The 18,057-nt window shown below is 47.6% G+C and overlaps 1 protein-coding gene across 3 annotated transcripts in view; it reads right to left on the bottom strand.

Annotated features, from left to right (window-relative positions):
• Positions 1-950: 950 nt before the first annotated feature.
• Positions 951-18,057, bottom strand: part of LLGL1 (LLGL scribble cell polarity complex component 1) — a 110,090-nt gene continuing 92,983 nt past the window's right edge. For all 3 annotated transcript variants that reach the window (XM_033914126.1, XM_033914127.1, XM_033914125.1), the window contains exons 18-23: positions 17,511-17,775; positions 15,809-15,920; positions 14,794-14,885; positions 11,634-11,748; positions 11,204-11,277; positions 951-2,405 (exon numbers count right to left, since the gene is read on the bottom strand). In XM_033914126.1, the coding sequence (XP_033770017.1) occupies positions 11,205-11,277; positions 11,634-11,748; positions 14,794-14,885; positions 15,809-15,920; positions 17,511-17,775 (657 nt within the window). In that variant the 3' untranslated portion in view covers positions 951-2,405; position 11,204. The remainder of the gene's footprint in view (positions 2,406-11,203; positions 11,278-11,633; positions 11,749-14,793; positions 14,886-15,808; positions 15,921-17,510; positions 17,776-18,057) is intronic.

Consider the following 18,057-nt stretch of genomic DNA (forward strand, 5'->3'; position numbering starts at 1 on the left):
AAACAGAGTCCGTCCAAGCTCCGTCCGGCTAAAAACAGGGACAATAAACCCCTTAAACAAATTCCAACAGCCCTACCAAGGGAGATGGGTACAGATCACTCAACACCTGCTGGAGACTGAAAGAAGACTGAGGGAAATAGAGAGGAGGGGCTAGGATATACTGTCCCAAAGTTTTGTTTTCAGTCTCCACCTGCTGGTCATGATTAGATATATACCCATTCGTAAAGTTAACCTCTACTGGTCTGGAGAGTGCTAAAGAATGTGTGCTTTTTAAGCGTAGCACAGCGGGTGCAAGTGTCAGCCCGATGCTCTGGACCCAGGCACTGCAGGCACCAATTGTGCGGGTCGGTGAGAGAGATCGGGCGTGCACACCGCTGGCACTTCTTAAAGCCCGGTTGAGGGGGCATGAAGGGAAACACGGCCTCCGCAAAATCGAATCCGGAGGCCTGTATGGTGGCAACAGGCCCCGCCGGGGCCGGCCTGAAAAAATAAAGAAAACTGGACGAGTTTTTTTTTTTTTTTTTTTTGAAAGTGAAAATAAGAAATCCGAAAGGAATAAATTAGAAGAAAAATGAAAAATTACGCGAGCGGGAAGGCAGAAACTAGCTTTTCAACGGCCGTTGAAAGCACATGCGTCTTCTTCGCTCCGCGGAAACGAAGAAACTGGGGACCACGCTCTCCTCCGTCGAGCGGGAAGGCACCCACGCATGCGCGGTGCGGCCAACTAGAACTTTCTAGTTAAAAGTGTCCGTACCGGGGCTCCGTCGGTGACGTCACTCATACGTTAAGAATATGCTGCCTGCTTGTCCTGGGATAACAATTGATTCAGTTTGCTTTAGGAAAACTATGGTGACTCTCCCCTGTATCTGCTAAGGAAATATTGCAAAAGAAGGCAGACTATTGAATTTAGATCACTTTAGTACATTCTACTCTAGAAATGAAACAAGACATACAAGATAAATGCTTTATTCTTCCATATTAAAAAAAACTGTACTTTTAACAAAAATAAAAATAAAAAAAAAGCTACATTTCATTTAAAAAAAGCCAACCCACAATGTATTCTAGCAAGAACACAAAGCCAAGGAATGGAATTATTTTGACAGGAAACTGGGAATGTCTAGGATAAAAATGCTACTTGATTTCCCGCCCCCCCCCTCCCCCCCCAAATACACCTACATCTAGGAGATCCATGGCAGAAGACACTCCCCAAACCTTTCTCCTTAGTCCTAGGAAGGATGCCCTGTATCCAAATTGGCTACTGGGGAGTCTAGAAGCAAAATGTGCTTTTTTCCAATGCTTCTAATTTCTACCTTTAGCAGAGATGCTAGATGCCCTTTTTGCCTCCCTACTAGGCATGGGCACAGGTTCCTGGTGTGCTGTGCATGACAAAGTGAGGCGTGATCCAGACCTGTGCTCATACTACAGTAAACGCTTGTTAATTCCTCATCCAGGATTAGGCAGGTGAAAAAGTTACTATTCACAAGTGACCAAAAAACATGGTCTGGAAGGGGGACAGCAATAGTCCCTTGAAACCTGCAAGTGACAAGCAGTAGCTTCGTTACTGCCTTTCTTAAGCAGAGTCCAGAATCTGCTGCCTTACAGAAGTCAGGGTGAAAATTATAAATCAATACAGGTGTTAGGAGATCCCTCCCTCCCCCTCCCTCCCCACTGTAATGGCCCTTTAATACTGATTAAACACAAAGTATGGCTATGAACTGGAGAGGCTGTTCTCGTACTAACTTGTCAGGTGCTGCTTACATTACAGAATTGTAGGGAGCATCTATCAGCCTAACAAGAAGGGCTTGCAACACCAAGTCAGCGTAGTAGAGAAAACTAGGAAATACAGTTCCGCACCAGCCTCAGCTGTAAACATTCAACTAGCAAAAAGATAAAATTTACATGATTTTTTTTACAAAAGCAGAAGCAGCTAGCGCGTCCAGAATTAAGATGTGCAGAAGAGGAAACAAAGTTCCCAGTATTATTACAGGAAGACCTCACCTGCTCTGCTCAAAGGTCCAAGGAAAGTGGAGCATGCCACATGGCCAGGATGGCATCACAACTGCTGTACACATGGCAGAGACTTGTTCTGTGAGCAGGCAGCATGCCTTCTAATGAGGTTTCATTAGTGTTGTGCAAGAGGCTTGCCTTGTTCCATGGAGACGGCAGAATGCAGCACTGCAGGGATTTGATACAGCTACAAAATCATCCTTCCCAAAATTCAGCAAGAGATGCCGATTTCTATCCCATGTTCAAACGATTGGCAAGAAGTTTTTTAAAAAAGTGTTTGACTCGGGGCTCTCCTCGAAGTGTTCTGTAGTTTCCCCTCCCCCTCCCACTCAGTTTAGTCCATCTTCTCAGGTCTACGTAATCCAATGACAACTGGACCTCTTCATTAGTAGGGATCTCTGCAAACAAAAAACCCAACCAGTAAAGTGCTTACTTGCAGGTACAAAGAGCCTCTAGCATTGCTAAAGGATGCAAAGGTTTCTAGAGTGTTGTATACAAATAAAAAAAAATTAAAAATTAAAGAAAGACAAAACCCAAAATTGAATGAAGTTTATGAATCTATGGCTCAGAGTTTAAAGAAACTATACACTCCTGAAGTGTGTATGGATAGCAGAATCCTGAAGATAAGTTAGTCCTCCTTCCATCTTTAAGACATTTCAGACCAATACCAACTTACCCACATGTGAGCTTTAGATGAAATAGCTCAGAGAAGTCTTCATGCCCTAGTCATCTTTTTCATCATGCTGTTTAAAGCTACTGTAGTTTGTCCAACCAGACTACAGGGGCCTACTCTACTTTTCCAGCATGAAAGAACAGTTATACGAATATTCAAAGAGTAATTGAAGAAGAAACCAGTCTTTGTTGCACAGTCTTTTTTTTTTTTTGGGGGGGGGAGGGCTCTAACAAATGGGCCTTGTAAAGAACTTTTGGACTAGAGTTACTATGAATCACAGCAGCTCAACTGATTTGACTCTTACTGGGTGAAGAAATGAAGCTGCTTTAGTTGTAGGGAATGAATTTGAAGCAAAGGTCTAAACATGCCAAATAGAGCTGGAAAAAATTCCAGATCAGAGCTTAAAAGTTACTAAAAAATTATACAGGAGAAGCTAGTATAAAATTTTTTTTTACTAGCTTCTCCAGTAAAATTTCTATGGGACACTTCAGGTCTAGTTATAAATACAGGAAAAAGTTTTGCACTACCAAGACACTGTACTGATCAAGCTGTCCTTGCTGTCAGTAATCTGTGGGTTAAAGAAACTGCTCAGGAAGCTCACCGAGACCCAAAGTAATTTAAATATATGCCACTATGTATGAGAGGCACTAGTGTATAACCTAAAACTAATCACCCCAGCAGTATATAAAAATATAGTAGAAAGCAAACCTAAATACTGCTAATAACCAGCAATACACATCAGTGTTCTTAGCCCAACAAATTTGAAGGACTATAGCCTCAGAATCAGAGCCTACGCGCCGCAGTGACAATCACAAACTGAGGATAATCTGCGTAGTGAAATCGCTCCTGCTCCAATCATTGGCCAACACAACAAACTTTTTTAGGAAATTTTCAAAAGCATTTAAATGAAGCTATAAATACAACCCCTACAGGGTTACATTGTGTAGGTGCAAGCCAGGATATGAAAAACATAGACCAAAAAAAACAACTTAGCTTGTAGCTGACTTGTCTTTACAGAGAAATACAGTCACTAGTGTTTGTTTGCCGACGCGGCCAGCGTTTCGCGGGAATTTTTAATAAAGACCATCCGCTGCGTCAGGGCCACAAGGACATTCAAAATCAACGCTCAATTACTGCACTCTGTCACATTTGTCCTGGTGGCCCTGACGCAGCGGATGGTCTTTATTAAAAATTCCCGCGAAACGCTTGTCGCGTCGGCAAACAAACACTAGTGACTGTATTTCTCTGTAAAGACAAGTCAGCTACAAGCTAAGTTGTTTTTTTTGGTCTATGTTTTTCATATCCTGGCTTGCACCTACACAATGTAACCCTGTAGGGGTTGTATTTATAGCTTCATTTAAATGCTTTTGAAAATTTCCTAAAAAAGTTTGTTGTGTTGGCCAATGATTGGAGCAGGAGCGATTTCACTACGCAGATTATCCTCAGTTTGTGATTGTCACTGCTGCACGTAGGCTCCGATTCTGAGGCCATAGTCCTTCAAATTTGTTGGGCTAAGAACACTGATGTGTATTGCTGGTTATTAGCAGTATTTAGGTTTGCTTTCTACTATGTATGAGAGGGCCACATTTTGGATTTGTAAGTACTTGGAGGGCTGCAGAAAAAAAAATAGTTAATGTCTTATTAAAGACATGACAATTTTGCTTGAGGTAAAAAAAACTCTTTAGTTTATAAATCTTTCCTAAAGGAAACTATGGAGAAATTAGGTTCTTACCTGCTAATTTACTTTCTTTTAGCTTCTCCAGACCAGTAGAGGTTAACTTTACGATTGGGTATATATCTAATCATGACCAGCAGGTGGAGACTGAAAACAAAACTTTGGGACAGTATATCCTAGCCCCTCCTCTCTATTTCCCTCAGTCTGCCGAATAGCCAAGCAGAACCAAGAACTGGAAACAACAGAGAGAAAAAACAATACTCCGAAAGGAGTAACAAATAACATACCCAAAAAATGCTGTTGGAAAATGCAGAGGAGAAATTCCCGAAGGAAGAAGGTCCCCACAGCTCGCCAGCTAAGCCAGCCGAGCCACAGCCGCTGTTCTTCAATTCTCCCCGGCCCTAGAAAAATACTAGAACCCGCAGCAAAAACCAAAAACTGCCCGCGCAACAGCCCCAACAACAACAACAACAGACAGGGTGGGGACCTCTACTGGTCTGGAGAAGCTAAAAGAAAGTAAATTAGCAGGTAAGAACCTAATTTCTCCTTCTTTAGCACTCTCCAGACCAGTAGAGGTTAACTTTACGATTGGGACGTACCAAAGCAGTCCCTCTCACGGGCGGGACCCCCGAAGGGCCGATACCAGAACACGCTCACCGAACACCGCGTCCCGACGCGCCTGAACATCTACCCGATAATGCCGAACAAATGAATGCAAGGAGGACCAAACCGCAGCCTTACAAATATCCACCGGAGGCACGAGCGACGACTCAGCCCAAGAAGCCGCCTGACCCCTAGTGGAATGAGCCTTGAGAAACTCCGGAACCGGCTTCTGACTCAGAAGATAAGCGGAAGCGATCGTCTCCTTGATCCAGCGCGCAATAGTAGCCTTAGAAGCGCCAGCCCCCCGACGAGGACCCGCCAGAAGCACAAAGAGATGATCGGAGCTCCGAAAATCCCGGGTCCGCTGCACATAAGCATGGAGGACCCGACCGACATCCAACTTGCGCAGCTGTCGTTGCTCAGAAGAACCCTCCCGACTACCCAAGACCGGGAGGACCACCGATTGATTGACATGAAAAGGAGAAACTACCTTCGGCAGAAAGGAAGGAACAGGCCGCAAAACAACCCGCTCCTTTGAAAACTCCAGGAAGGGAGCCCTACAAGAGAAAGCCTGTAGCTCCGACACCCGTCTAGCGGAAGTAATGGCCACCAAAAAGACCGACTTCAGCGTAAGGTCCTTCAACGAACAGCCATCCAACGGCTCGAAAGGAGGGCGCACTAGAACAGAGAGAACCAGATTGAGATCCCAAGAGGGAATCGAGGGCCTTATGGGAGGCCTGAGCAACTTGGCCGCCCTAAGAAAGCGAATCACATCAGGAATGGCTGACAAACGCTGACCTGTCACCAGCCCCCGAAAAGCCGACAGGGCCGCCAGATGAACCCGAAGAGAAGACCAGGCCAGGCCCCTATCCAGGCCATCCTGCAAAAACTCTAGAATGTTAGGCAGAGAAGCGCGAAAGGAGACCACTCCCCGCGCTCGGCACCATTCCTCAAAAAGACGCCAAACCCGTACATAAGCCCGAGAGGTAGAAAGCCTCCGGGACCCCAAAAGTGAAGAGATCACCTTGTCGGAATATCCCTTCTTACTCAGGCGGCCCCTTTCAAGAGCCAAGCCGTAAGACAAAAGGGAGACGGGTCGAACATGGGAATGGGACCCTGCGTCAGAAGATCGCACTCGAGAGGCAGAGGAAGAGGATCCGCCACCAGATGCCTCACCAGATCCGCATACCACGGACGACGAGGCCAATCCGGAGCCACCAAGACCACCAGCCCCGGATGGCGAACAATGCGAAGCAGTACTCTGCCTACTAATGGCCAAGGAGGGAACACATACAACAGCCCCTCCGTTGGCCACGGTTGGACCAGAGCATCCAGACCCTCGGCCAGACCGTCCCTGCGACGACTGAAGAAGCGGGGTACTTTGGCGTTGCCACTTGTAGCCATCAGATCCATCAGGGGCTGCCCCCAAGCACGCACTAGCAACTGAAACGCCTCGGCGCCGAGACACCACTCTCCCGGATCCAAGAAGTGACGACTGAGGAAGTCCGCCTGAACGTTTTCTACCCCGGCAATGTGAGAGGCCGAGAGGTCCAGAAGATGCGACTCCGCCCAAACCATGAGCCGAGCCGCCTCCTGCGCCACCAGAGTGCTCTTGGTGCCCCCCTGACGATTGACATAAGCCACCGCCGTGGCATTGTCCGACAGGACTCTGACCGACTTGCCCAACAAAAGGGAGTGGAAAGCCAACAGCGCCAGCCGGACCGCCCTGGTCTCCAACACGTTGATCGACCAGGAGGCCTCCTCCGTGGACCAGGTTCCCTGAGCAGAGTGACCCAGACACTGGGCCCCCCAACCCAGGAGACTCGCATCCGTAAGGAGCACCGTCCACTGCGGAAGATCCAGACCCACCCCCTGAACTAGGTGAGGGGTCCGGAGCCACCAACGCAGACTGCAGCGCGCCAAGCCTCGCAGGGGAACCGGAACATCCATCCCGTGCCTCTGGGGAGACCACCTCCGGAGCAGAGCATACTGAAGAGGACGCATGTGGGCCCGCGCCCACCTCACCCCGTCCAGGGACGCCGCCATCGACCCCAGGACCTGGAGGAAATCTCGCGCCCGAGGACACCGGGACGCCAAAAGCAGGCGAATCTGAGACTGCAATTTGCTCACCCGGGCCTCTGGGAGGAAGACCTTCCCCAAGGAGGTGTCGAACAGCACCCCGAGGTACTCCAGACGCTGAGCCGGAACCAACCGACTCTTGGAAAGGTTGACCACCCAGCCCAGCGACCGGAGAAACTCCACCACCCGAGCCGTAACCCGGTAGCTTTCCTGCAACGACTTGGCCCGAATTAACCAGTCGTCCAGGTAGGGGTGTACCAGAATGCCCTCCGACCGCAAGGCTGCCGCGACGACCACCATCACCTTGGTGAACGTCCGGGGAGCCGTGGCCAGCCCAAAGGGAAGCGCACAGAACTGATAGTGCCGACCCAAGATCGCAAAGCGCAGGAAACGCTGATGAGAGGTCCGAATAGGAACATGCAAGTAGGCCTCCGTCAGATCGAGAGAAGTGAGAAACTCCCCCGGCTGAACCGCCAGAATGACCGACCGCAGCGTTTCCATACGGAAAGAGGGAACCTTGAGAGCCCTGTTGACCCCTTTCAAATCGAGGATGGGCCGAAAAGTCCCCTCCTTCTTGGGCACCACAAAGTAAATGGAGTACCTGCCCGTGCCCCACTCCGGGGGGGGCACCGGAACTACTGCCCTGAGATCTAGCAAGCGCTGAAGGGTCTGGCGAAAAGCCTGCTTCTTCCCCGGAGTCTGACACGGAGAAGCGAGGAAAAAATCCGGCAGAGAGCGGGCGAACTCCAGGGCATAACCGTCCCGCACCACCTCCAGGACCCACTGATCGGACGTGATCTCGGCCCATTTGGGAAAAAAGTCGCGCAGCCGGGCCCCCACCGGAACCAAGGGGGGCGCCGGCAAGGCGTCATTGTGCAGGACGGGAAGCGGGGGAACCGGCGGAGGGGTTCCCTGCCCCCCGACGGGCCCCCCGAAAGGGCTGCATGCGCTGGAAGAACCGACCCCGGGAAAACCCCGGAGACTGGAAAGAAGCAGCCCCACGCCCAGGGCGATACTTGCGAAATTCCCGCAAACGCCCCCGGGCCGCACCCCCCCGAGACGCCGGGCGGGCACGGTCCTCCGGCAAACGGGGAACTTTCGAGTCCGACAGAGTCTGAATTAACTTATCCAAGTCCTCTCCAAATAAAAACGACCCCCGAAAGGGAAATTTAGTAAGCTTAGCTTTGGACGCAGCATCCGCCGCCCAAGCGCGCAGCCACAACACACGCCTTGCGGCCACGCCAAAAGCCATGGACTTAGCCGAGATCCGCACCAAGTCATACAGAGCATCCGAGAGGAATGAGGCAGCCATCTCAATCTTTGCTACCTCCTGATCCACCAGAGACCAGTCGTCAGACTCTCGATCCAAGACCCGCTCCGCCCACCGAAACACGGCGCGAGCGACCAGTCCCCCACAAATAGCCGCCTGGACCCCAAAGGCAGAGACTTGAAAATTTTGCTTAAGGATGGTCTCCAATTTGCGCTCCTCAGAGTCCCGCAAGGCAGAACCGCCCTCAACAGGCACGGTATGCCGCTTGGAAATAGCCGAGACCACCGCATCCACGACTGGCGAAGCTAACGTAGCCCGATCCCCTTCAGGAATGGGATACAGGCGAGCCATGCTGCGCGCCAGCCGAAACGGCGTCTCCGGCGTTTTCCACTGCTCAAGAATAATATCCCGAATATCCTGATGCATAGGAAAAGAGCGGGAAACGGAACGGATCCCTCGTAACAGAGGGTCCCCCACACGCGGAGTCTCCGGCGGCGCGTCCTCAAAACGCAAAGCCGAAGAAACCTGTTGAATAAGGTCAGGCAGCTCATCTCTCTGAAAAAGGCGCACCACGGACGCCTCGTCACTGGAGAACGGGAAACCCGACAACCCGCCGCCAGCTTCCGTCCCCTCCAGAGGGTCCTGGAATTCCTCAGAAGGGTCCAGGTCCTCCTCCATACCGACACGTTCCTCCGACCACAAATCCTCGTCCCACGACACCCGCGGACGCTTGGACAAGAGAGGCGGCGGAGGGGACGTCACGTCAGACGAGAGAGGCAAAGCCGCAGGGAGCGCGGAGGAAACCCCACCCCCCGAGACCCCCTGGGCGCAACCGGGACCCCCAGCCGCCTGAAAATAGGCTTTGCATAATGAAAAGAAAAAATCAGGGGAAAAACCCCCCGAGGGTCCCAAGGGACTCCCTGCCACAGCAGGGGACCCAGCAGAAACCTGCCCCTGCTTAGACAAAACAGGGGAAGGTCACCTGAGGTGGAAGACAAAATGGAGGGGCCAGACAGAGAAGATGGCGTCTTTCCCGCCAAAACAGCTCCCTCCACAGCCTGAAGCGGCTGAGAGACCTGAATAGTCTCAGCCGCTAAAACAGGCAAGCCGGCATCAGCTGTCAAAATATCAGCTGAGAGGGAATCCTCTAAAACCCGACCGTCGGCGGCTCGGGGAATCCCTCCGTGGGCGGACGGAGAAGACCGGGCTTCTCCACCGTTCCCTGCCGACTCGCGAGGCACCATCGGCGGGGAGCTCTGGGCGCCTGCAGCCGCTGCCGACGGAGCTCCTCCACCGCACCGGCCTGAACACCGCTTGCACAGGCCGGCCGCGAGTGCCTCGCGTCTGGAGCACAATGAGCACTTTTTCCCTTTAGAAGTGCTCATTGCTCCATACGCGACCTAGCTGTAAAAAAGTGCCGGTTAGTTGAAAAAATACAGTAAAATACAGTTTTCTTAAAGGGATACAACCCTCCAGACCAGCACTACCTCAGGATTTTTTTTTTTTTTTTTTTTTTTTTTACAGAACAGACTCCACAGGCTCTCGAAGCAATATGCCTTGCTTGATTTAGGGGGCAAGGCTTACTGCTGAGGCTCCTCTAAAAAAATATGGGGAGGTGGAGGAAGTGGGGGGAGGGACCCCGCTCGTGACCCGCCGGGTTTGACACCCCCGAGGTCGGACGAACCCCCAAACAGAGTCCGTCCAAGCTCCGTCCGGCTAAAAACAGGGACAATAAACCTCTAAACAAATTCCAACAGCCCTACCAAGGGAGATGGGTACAGATCACTCAACACCTGCTGGAGACTGAAAGAAGACTGAGGGAAATAGAGAGGAGGGGCTAGGATATACTGTCCCAAAGTTTTGTTTTCAGTCTCCACCTGCTGGTCATGATTAGATATATACCCAATCGTAAAGTTAACCTCTACTGGTCTGGAGAGTGCTAAAGAAAAAGAGTTTTACCTCAAGCAAAATTGTTATGCCTTTAAGACATTAACTATTTTTTCTGCAGCCTTCAGTTAAAGTTTAACATCTTTCCTCTCTCAAAACTGACACATTTCAATCACTATATTGAAAATAAAATAATTTTCCCTGCCCACGAGTTTGAGACCGCTGACCTAGACTGTCTTTTTTTCAAGAGGCCTGATCACCTAATTGGGACCTGTGACCTCACAGGGTACATAGCACTTTATTGAAATAGACATACAATTCCACAGGAAAGAGGATGTGGGAGGGGCAGTGATAGACTGTAGGGCATGATCTTGGTTTTAATCACCAGCTAAGTAGAAAACCTGCAGCTATAATTCTTATGAGCTATTTGAGTTGTTGAATTTGGGAAAGGGAGAGGAAAACTACTAAATCAGAAAACATACCATCTTAATGTATGTAATTTGGTATCTATAGTCTTGTTTTGGAATGCTTGAAAAAGTTTGGTAAAAATTGTTGGGTGTTTGATGGTACAGTAAAGATTATAAAAAATGAATTGCGTTATAAATGACTAATTGTCTGAACAATAGCTACTGTTAAAACCTCAATCACTATTGCTCACAAAAATGTCACTTTTTGCTACTTCATCTCTTTAATAGTCTATCCAGGACAAGCTCGTGCAGCTTTGTGTTTTACAGGATATTAGTAACAGGGCGGTTTGCTTAAAATGCTGCTACGGAATGGCAATACTGTCCAAGACGCCGGAGCTCATGCAAGGCTCAACAGCCAACACCGACTTGCTTTCATTCCATGCCAAACCTGTGATGGTAGTTAACTGGGACTCTTGGTAAGTCCAGCTGCAGTCACCACCTGTTTACTGTGGGCAGTAACCCTTTCTCTGGGCATTATAAACCAAACTCCACCATCATGAGCAGCAAGAGGCCAGGCCTCTGTGCACAGATAACCCCTTTACCTCATTTAATGAGAATCCCTGGAGATGACGCCTCGGCTGTATTCTTCAGGTTCTTCTCTGCCTCGTCAGAGGATCTGTGCAAACAGGAAGTAGAGACTATAAGAGGCTTGGGACCAAGTGCACTACCTCCAGCATCAATGATTTGGGGGAAGGAAAATCTTAGGTCTAAAAGCACCAACCACCAGAACAAAAAAAAAAAAAAAGTGGGGCCACCAAGCTTTAAAAGCTGTATCACTCCTCTGCTTCCGTTTCCTCCAATAACTGCTTTACTTGGGTTATTTTAACCTTTGGGTTCAAAACCAGCAGTTTAAAAACAAAACAAAAAAAAAACTTGGAATGGGGGAGGAGAAGGATCCAATACAGATGTGTGTGCCGACCATGCTAGAAAGAGAGCAGTATGTATACTATAGTAAAGCTGAAATCTACTCACGTTAGGAAATCCCGAACTTCCTCTACAGTGATGTCTGCCGTAGAGTCCAGAATTGTTTCAATGCTGTTATTTGGTGAATCCAGAGATACCGGGGACAGAGCTTCCATGGGTGAACCTGAAAAGTGGCCCAAGCAACAATGTTAGAGGAACATCCAGCTCTCCGGTCAGCACAGAATCCTCACTGTGCTCTACCACGACCCTGAACAGCCGATACCTTCCGACACCATAGATCAGCAGGTTTTAGCCACACACACACTACTCCTAGGCTGGGCTCAGATGTACGGGACCTACATACTGCAAGGCTTAAATCAGAGAATGACATGGGGACAAATTTTTCCTGTCATAAGAACATAAGAAGTTGCCTCCGCTGAGGCAGACCAGAGGGCCATCTCGCCCAGCAGTCCGCTCCCGCGGCGGCCCATCAGGCCTATTGCCTGAGCAGTGGTCCCTGCCTATTTCTATAACTTACTTCCTATCCCTATAACTTACCTCTACTCCTATCTGTACCCCTCAATCCCTTTGTCCTCTAGGAACCTATCCAAACCTTATTTGAAGCCCTGTAACGTGCTCCTGCCTATCACAGCCTCCGGAAGCACGTTCCATGTATCCACCACCCTCTGGGTGAAAAAAAACTTCCTAGCGTTTGTTCTAAACCTATCCCCTTTCAATTTCTCTGAGTGCCCCCTTGTACTTGTGGTTCCCCATAATTTGAAAAATCTGTCCCTGTCTACTTTTTCTATGCCCTTCAGGATCTTGAAGGTTTCTATCATGTCTCGCGGGGAACTCATTTTCCCATCCCAGCGAGTTCTTTTCCTGTCCCTGCCCCATTCCTGCAAGTTCTGTCCTCATCTACACAAGCCTCAAACACTTTAAAATCTTAAGTATTCAAGGCTTGTGCAGTTAAGGTAGAGCTTACAGGAATGGGTCAGGGACAAAACTCGGGGGGACAGGACGGAGAAATTGAGTTCCTGCGAGGATGGGGAAAAATGTGTCCTCATATCATTCTCTAGCTCAAATTTCCCCCAACGCACCAGCTATTCCAGGTCAGTACCAGATTTAAAAAGCAAAACAAGTAGACAAAATGAGAGGTAGGAGCACAGAGTCTTGTGTTATGCTCTGGACGGGATTTTAGTCTGGAGATTCAGAAAGCTTAAAATATTTTCAGCTTGTCAATAGCATATCAGATTAGTAAAAACAGTCTCAAAAACACGACTGTCATTTAAAGGGGCTACCCCAAAATATTTTGAAGGGGATGAATTGAAGTATAGATCCATTGCTAAGCCCCACCTGGAATACTGTGTGCAATTCTGGAGGCCGCATTATCGCAAGGATGTGCTGAGACTGGAGTCGGTCCAGAGAATGACCACCCGGATGGTCTCGGGACTCAAGGATCTCCGTATGAAGAAAGGCTGGATATATTACAGCTATACTCGCTCGAGGAGCGCAGAGAGAGGGGCGACATGATCGAGACATTCAAGTATCTCAAGGGCCGCATCGAGGTGGAAGAAGATATCTTCTTCTTCAAGGGTCCAGCAGCAACAAGGGGGCATCTGTGGAAAATTAGGGGCGGAAAACTGCATGGGGACACCAGGAAATTCTTTTTCACTGAAAGGGTGGTTGATCACTGGAATAGTCTTCCACTTCAGGTTATTGAGGCCAGCAGCGTACCTGATTTTAAGGCCAAATGGGACAGACACGTGGGATCTATTCACAGAGAAAGGTATGGGAGGGTCTTTGGGGTGGGCAGACTAGATGGGCCGTGGCCCTTATCTGCCGTCTATTTCTATGTTTCTATATATTCAAGACATGCCACATTGATTGCAAGCTTCTCTTGTTTGATAAATCAAATATTTTATAGAAAGATGCTCATTCCCTACCCTTACTTCAGATTGGAAGGGTATATATTCTCTTATCCCTCCTAATTCTCTTCACAGGGAATACGTTTATAGATCTTCAGAAGTACCACCTAGCACTCATACAAATTCATTGTGTCAGGCTTTATGTATTACTTCCTCACCGGATCTTCCATATTTTGCTATTAAAATTATAATAGCAAAGTATGGAAGATCCGGTGAGGAAGTAGTACATAAAGTCTGTTAGTACTACTCAATCTTAACTTTTTAATCATTGTAAACCGCACAGAACTTCACGGTCCTGCGGTATATAAACTGTTATTATTATTATTATTATTATTAAACATTGCATTCATCTCATCTCATGGGTTCCTTCTATTCATCAGGTTTGTTTTGTTTGAGTAAAGTCCCACATTATGGAATACCCTTCCATTTGATTTGCATCCAGATCCCTCATACCAAAAATTTAAGATGGGAAACCTAAATTTAGGTCCACTGGCCCTTGACTATGTATGTGGCATCACCGTTGGCTAGCTTTATTCTTCAAACCATCTGACATTTCAGCCAGCCCCTGAGGTCCTCCATTATTCACTTTCCTCCACTGAGAAAAATTGCCATTTAATCCTTCGTCCAACAACACAATTCTTAATCTACAAACAGAATATTGTCTTCTCCTACCCCAAGATTAATTTTCTCAGGAGTCTCTTATGAGGAACTTTGTCAAAAGCTTTCTGAAAATCTAGTTATACTACATCAACCAGCTCACCTTCAGCCACGTTTAAACACACCTTCAAGGAAATGAAACAAGCTGGTAAGGTAAGACTTCCCTTGGCTGAACCCATGTCAACTGTCCTTCGATTCTTCACTTTTGTTTTTATAGGGTTTGGGGGTTTTTTTTTTTGGGGGGTGGGATGAGTTTGATTCTCATTTCCATTGCACTGGAACTGGATTTGACAAAATGAGCTTGATTGAGTCAAGCCCTTACTTCTTTACTATTTAACTGATCTGCACAGAAACTTCTGGGGACGGGGAGAAGAAATTGGGGGCTATGTACATTTCTGTAGGATTCTTACATAAAAAGGGACTCCTCTGAAAAACAGCAGGTTTTTCTAATTTAAAGAAGCCCAGAGCAATTTTGCCAAGTTAATGGCTACCTGGGTTGAAGGATGGGAGCCGCTACCTAAAATCCTCAGATTGTCAGTAATGCTGTTGCTTAGGAGCCATTGTGGTTAATTGTTACAAACAACTGCCAAAAGGGTTGACCTGGCACTGAAAAATCTCTTGCAGGTCAGTTCAGCATCTCTTACCTTCATCTGTAAGCAAGTAATGTGCGTCTGAATTCTGCATCGTATGTGTGCCATTGGCCTGGTTTGATTTTGGAGACCCTGTAACATTGTTACTAGAAAGGGGGGGAGAAAAAAAGGATACATTACACAAGAGCTGCTGAGAGAAGGGAAGGTGCAATGAGTTGTACTTAACCCCATGTAGTAATAAGCAACCAAAGTTGCGTGTCATGAAGCAGGTGCTATGATAACAAGAATCAGTTAACCAATTATACTCAACCCCATGTAGTAATAAGCAACCAAAGTTGCGTGTCATGAAGCAGGTGCTATGATAACAAGAATCAGTTAACCAATTATACTCAACTGGCAATGCTAAGAAACAGCCTATTTAAAACAGCATTGAGGATTAGTTCTAATTGCTACAAGGCAATTACTGCTTACTCCATCTGTGCAGCCACTAAAAAGAAGCCAGGTCTGTCTGTAACGCTCCCTCTGCTGACTCCAGTATGGCTCAGTCAGGAAAACAAAACCCACCCACCCACCCACACTCTTGATTCCTCTCCAGGCCTCAGACAATGACAGCTGTAGCTTTCCCTTCCAAGTCAGGTCTCCATCATGATCGAGATCACCACCTCTCTCCTAAATACTCCTGGGGTAGGCTTCCCACCCTCTCCGGCAGGTCATGAGAAGGGTAGAGGAAGTTACTCAGACCAGGCATTCCAGGGCTGTCAGAAAGGTTTCCCAGTCAAAAAGCTCTCGGTTTCATATTGCAGCTGGAATTTTGTGCCTGCTGGCTCTACCTGACCACAAAGTCAGGTGTTGACAAAAGGAAATTCTCCTCTCCCTCCCATAATAAACAATAGTTGGGTGTGGCCCAGACCACATCAGTTAATAGATCAGGGGCATGCCCTCACTGAATGGGACCTCCCTGGGGTGGGGATCAATAGAAAGGAATGAAGAAAGAGGCCCCCAGTCTCATACTTCATTCTTCCGATTTAACCCCACAGGTGCTGCTAGCGCTCATTTGCTGTTGACTCACCTGAAACCGGTGTCCTGTGGCCTCTTGAACTCCAGCAGGCATAGAGGCTCAGTAATATTCCTGGCACTAAGAGAAAACCGCTCAAACTCTGACGGCGAGATCAAATAGAAGCCTGCAAGGAAGAAAAAACACACAGAAGCTAGTGTGTTTTTAATAAAGTCATGTGATCACAGTCATCCCAGAAATGTCGGCCATGTGTTTTTGGGAGGGGAACGAGAAGAACTGCACATGGCTCACTCAGTGTCTGTGTTAACAGCCAGCCTGTCCATTCCCAGAGATCACCTGCCATTTGCAGCCCCCCCCCCAAAAAAAAAAAAAAAAAAAAATCTATAAAAGGCTGGTAAGGTGTAGTAAGACATGAACTCTCACCTGTATAAGCACCTAATATGAAAGAACAGAGTTGCAACCCCCGCTACTCTTGAAGCTGCCTCCCCCCTCTCTTTTTCTGCCTTTTCTGCTTCAAATATCAAAAATGGGTGCTAAGTGATCAAAGCCCCCAGGTGAGTATAAGCCCTCATGCAGGTAAATCACTGAATAACTGGGAAAGGGGGCAGTAGATACTAATGCTTGAAGTATGGAAAACAAGATTCTGGATCTAGAAGCTGTGATGGAAGCAGAGGAGTTGGATATAGTAGTGATCATGGAGAACCATGACTGGGATGTAGTTATACCGGGCTATAATCTGTTCAGGAAAGACAGGGTAGGAAGAAAAGGAAGGGGAGTAGTGTTGTATGTTAAAGATCATATTAAAGCTACACAATTACAGGATCTGCAGGTCTCAATAGTAACTTCTACCAAACAATGGCACCAGGTAGAACAAGCAGGGTTTGTTCCTGCCCACAAAGAGGCCACTAGATCAGTGTTTCCTAAGTTTGTCCTGGAGTACCCCCTGGATGGACAGGTTTTCAGGACAGCCACAATGAATATACAAAAATGATTTGTATACACTGCCATAAAACAAAGACACTCTTTCATATTCATTTTGGTTATCCTGAAAACCTGACTGGCAAGGGGGGTTACTCCAGGACCAGAGTTACAAGATGTTGGATTTACCCAGATATGTCCTCTTTTTAAAGGACTGTCCAGGTGTCCAGAAGGATTTTAGAAACCTGGTAGTTTGTCTGGGTTTTGGAAGACTATTGCGTTGCATTCACACATTTTCTGAGGCCCTAAAGATGAAGCCCTGAGCTCTGGCAGAACTAATGTCATGCATGTTCCAAGGCCCTCCAGATGCAGTTCTGAGCTCAGGGAAGGAGAGCAAATGAGGTCTGTGTGGGGATGGGGCTGGGAAACACTACATTAGACCATCAGGGCTTCTTCGGGTAGATCTAGGGAGTCAGGCAGGAGAAGTTTCAGTTTCAGCCAAGAATACACTTGGCATTTTTCTGCCAAAACCCAAAGTTGAGGTTGGTTCTGGTGACAAAACCAAATGTGGCTGCTTAAAAATAAATAAATAAAAATAAAAAGGAGGAGACTGATATCTCCTGAATATAAATTAAAAAAAAAAAAAAAATTAAATACCAAACTATTCTTAACAGGCTGCCAATGTCATCTTTATGACTGACTAAAAGTGATCGACTTTCACCATTCAGACATTAAAACACATGCAGACAATTTCTGCTCATGACAGGAAGCACCTTCTGCTGCAAGGTACTAAGCTCTGAAAACATGGTCCGAGCCCCAGCTTCCCCTGGCTTCTCACCTTGTCCATATTTGGTGAAAACGCAAGATGCGATACCACTAATATCCTCTTTACGGATACAGTCAAAGCGCACCTGCGGCCGAAGTCCTGGTATGCTGAAGATGTGAATGTCCCCCAGGTTGGTAAGACACACTAGGCAGGTCTCCATGTAATCTTCCGACACAGTGCTTACAAAGTTCACCAGTGCCACACGGCGTACTCTGCAGCCTTCATGTGCCGTCAGCTTGAACTTGGTTTTGGCACTAACTTTGGGAAGTGTGAAAACCTGAAAACGTTATTGATATCAACATCAGCAGCTAGCCCCTAAGGAATCTAAGTCAGGACATTACTTCATGCGATATTCTACTGGTGTTTTAAGAGCTTTATCCCAGCAGTCACAACCTCTCCCTCCCAGTCCCACTCAAGACTTGCATTCGCTTCTTTGTAATTTACCACTCCCACGCTCCTTCCCCCCAAATGACTCTGTCCCAGTACAGAGGATCACCGTGACTAACTAGAGTCTTTTAAGGAGGGGGCAGCTATCTCCAAACAGTTTGTTTCTGTGCAC

This window comes from Geotrypetes seraphini, chromosome 11 (genome assembly GCF_902459505.1).
Source record: "Geotrypetes seraphini chromosome 11, aGeoSer1.1, whole genome shotgun sequence".
Taxonomy (NCBI): domain Eukaryota; kingdom Metazoa; phylum Chordata; class Amphibia; order Gymnophiona; family Dermophiidae; genus Geotrypetes; species Geotrypetes seraphini.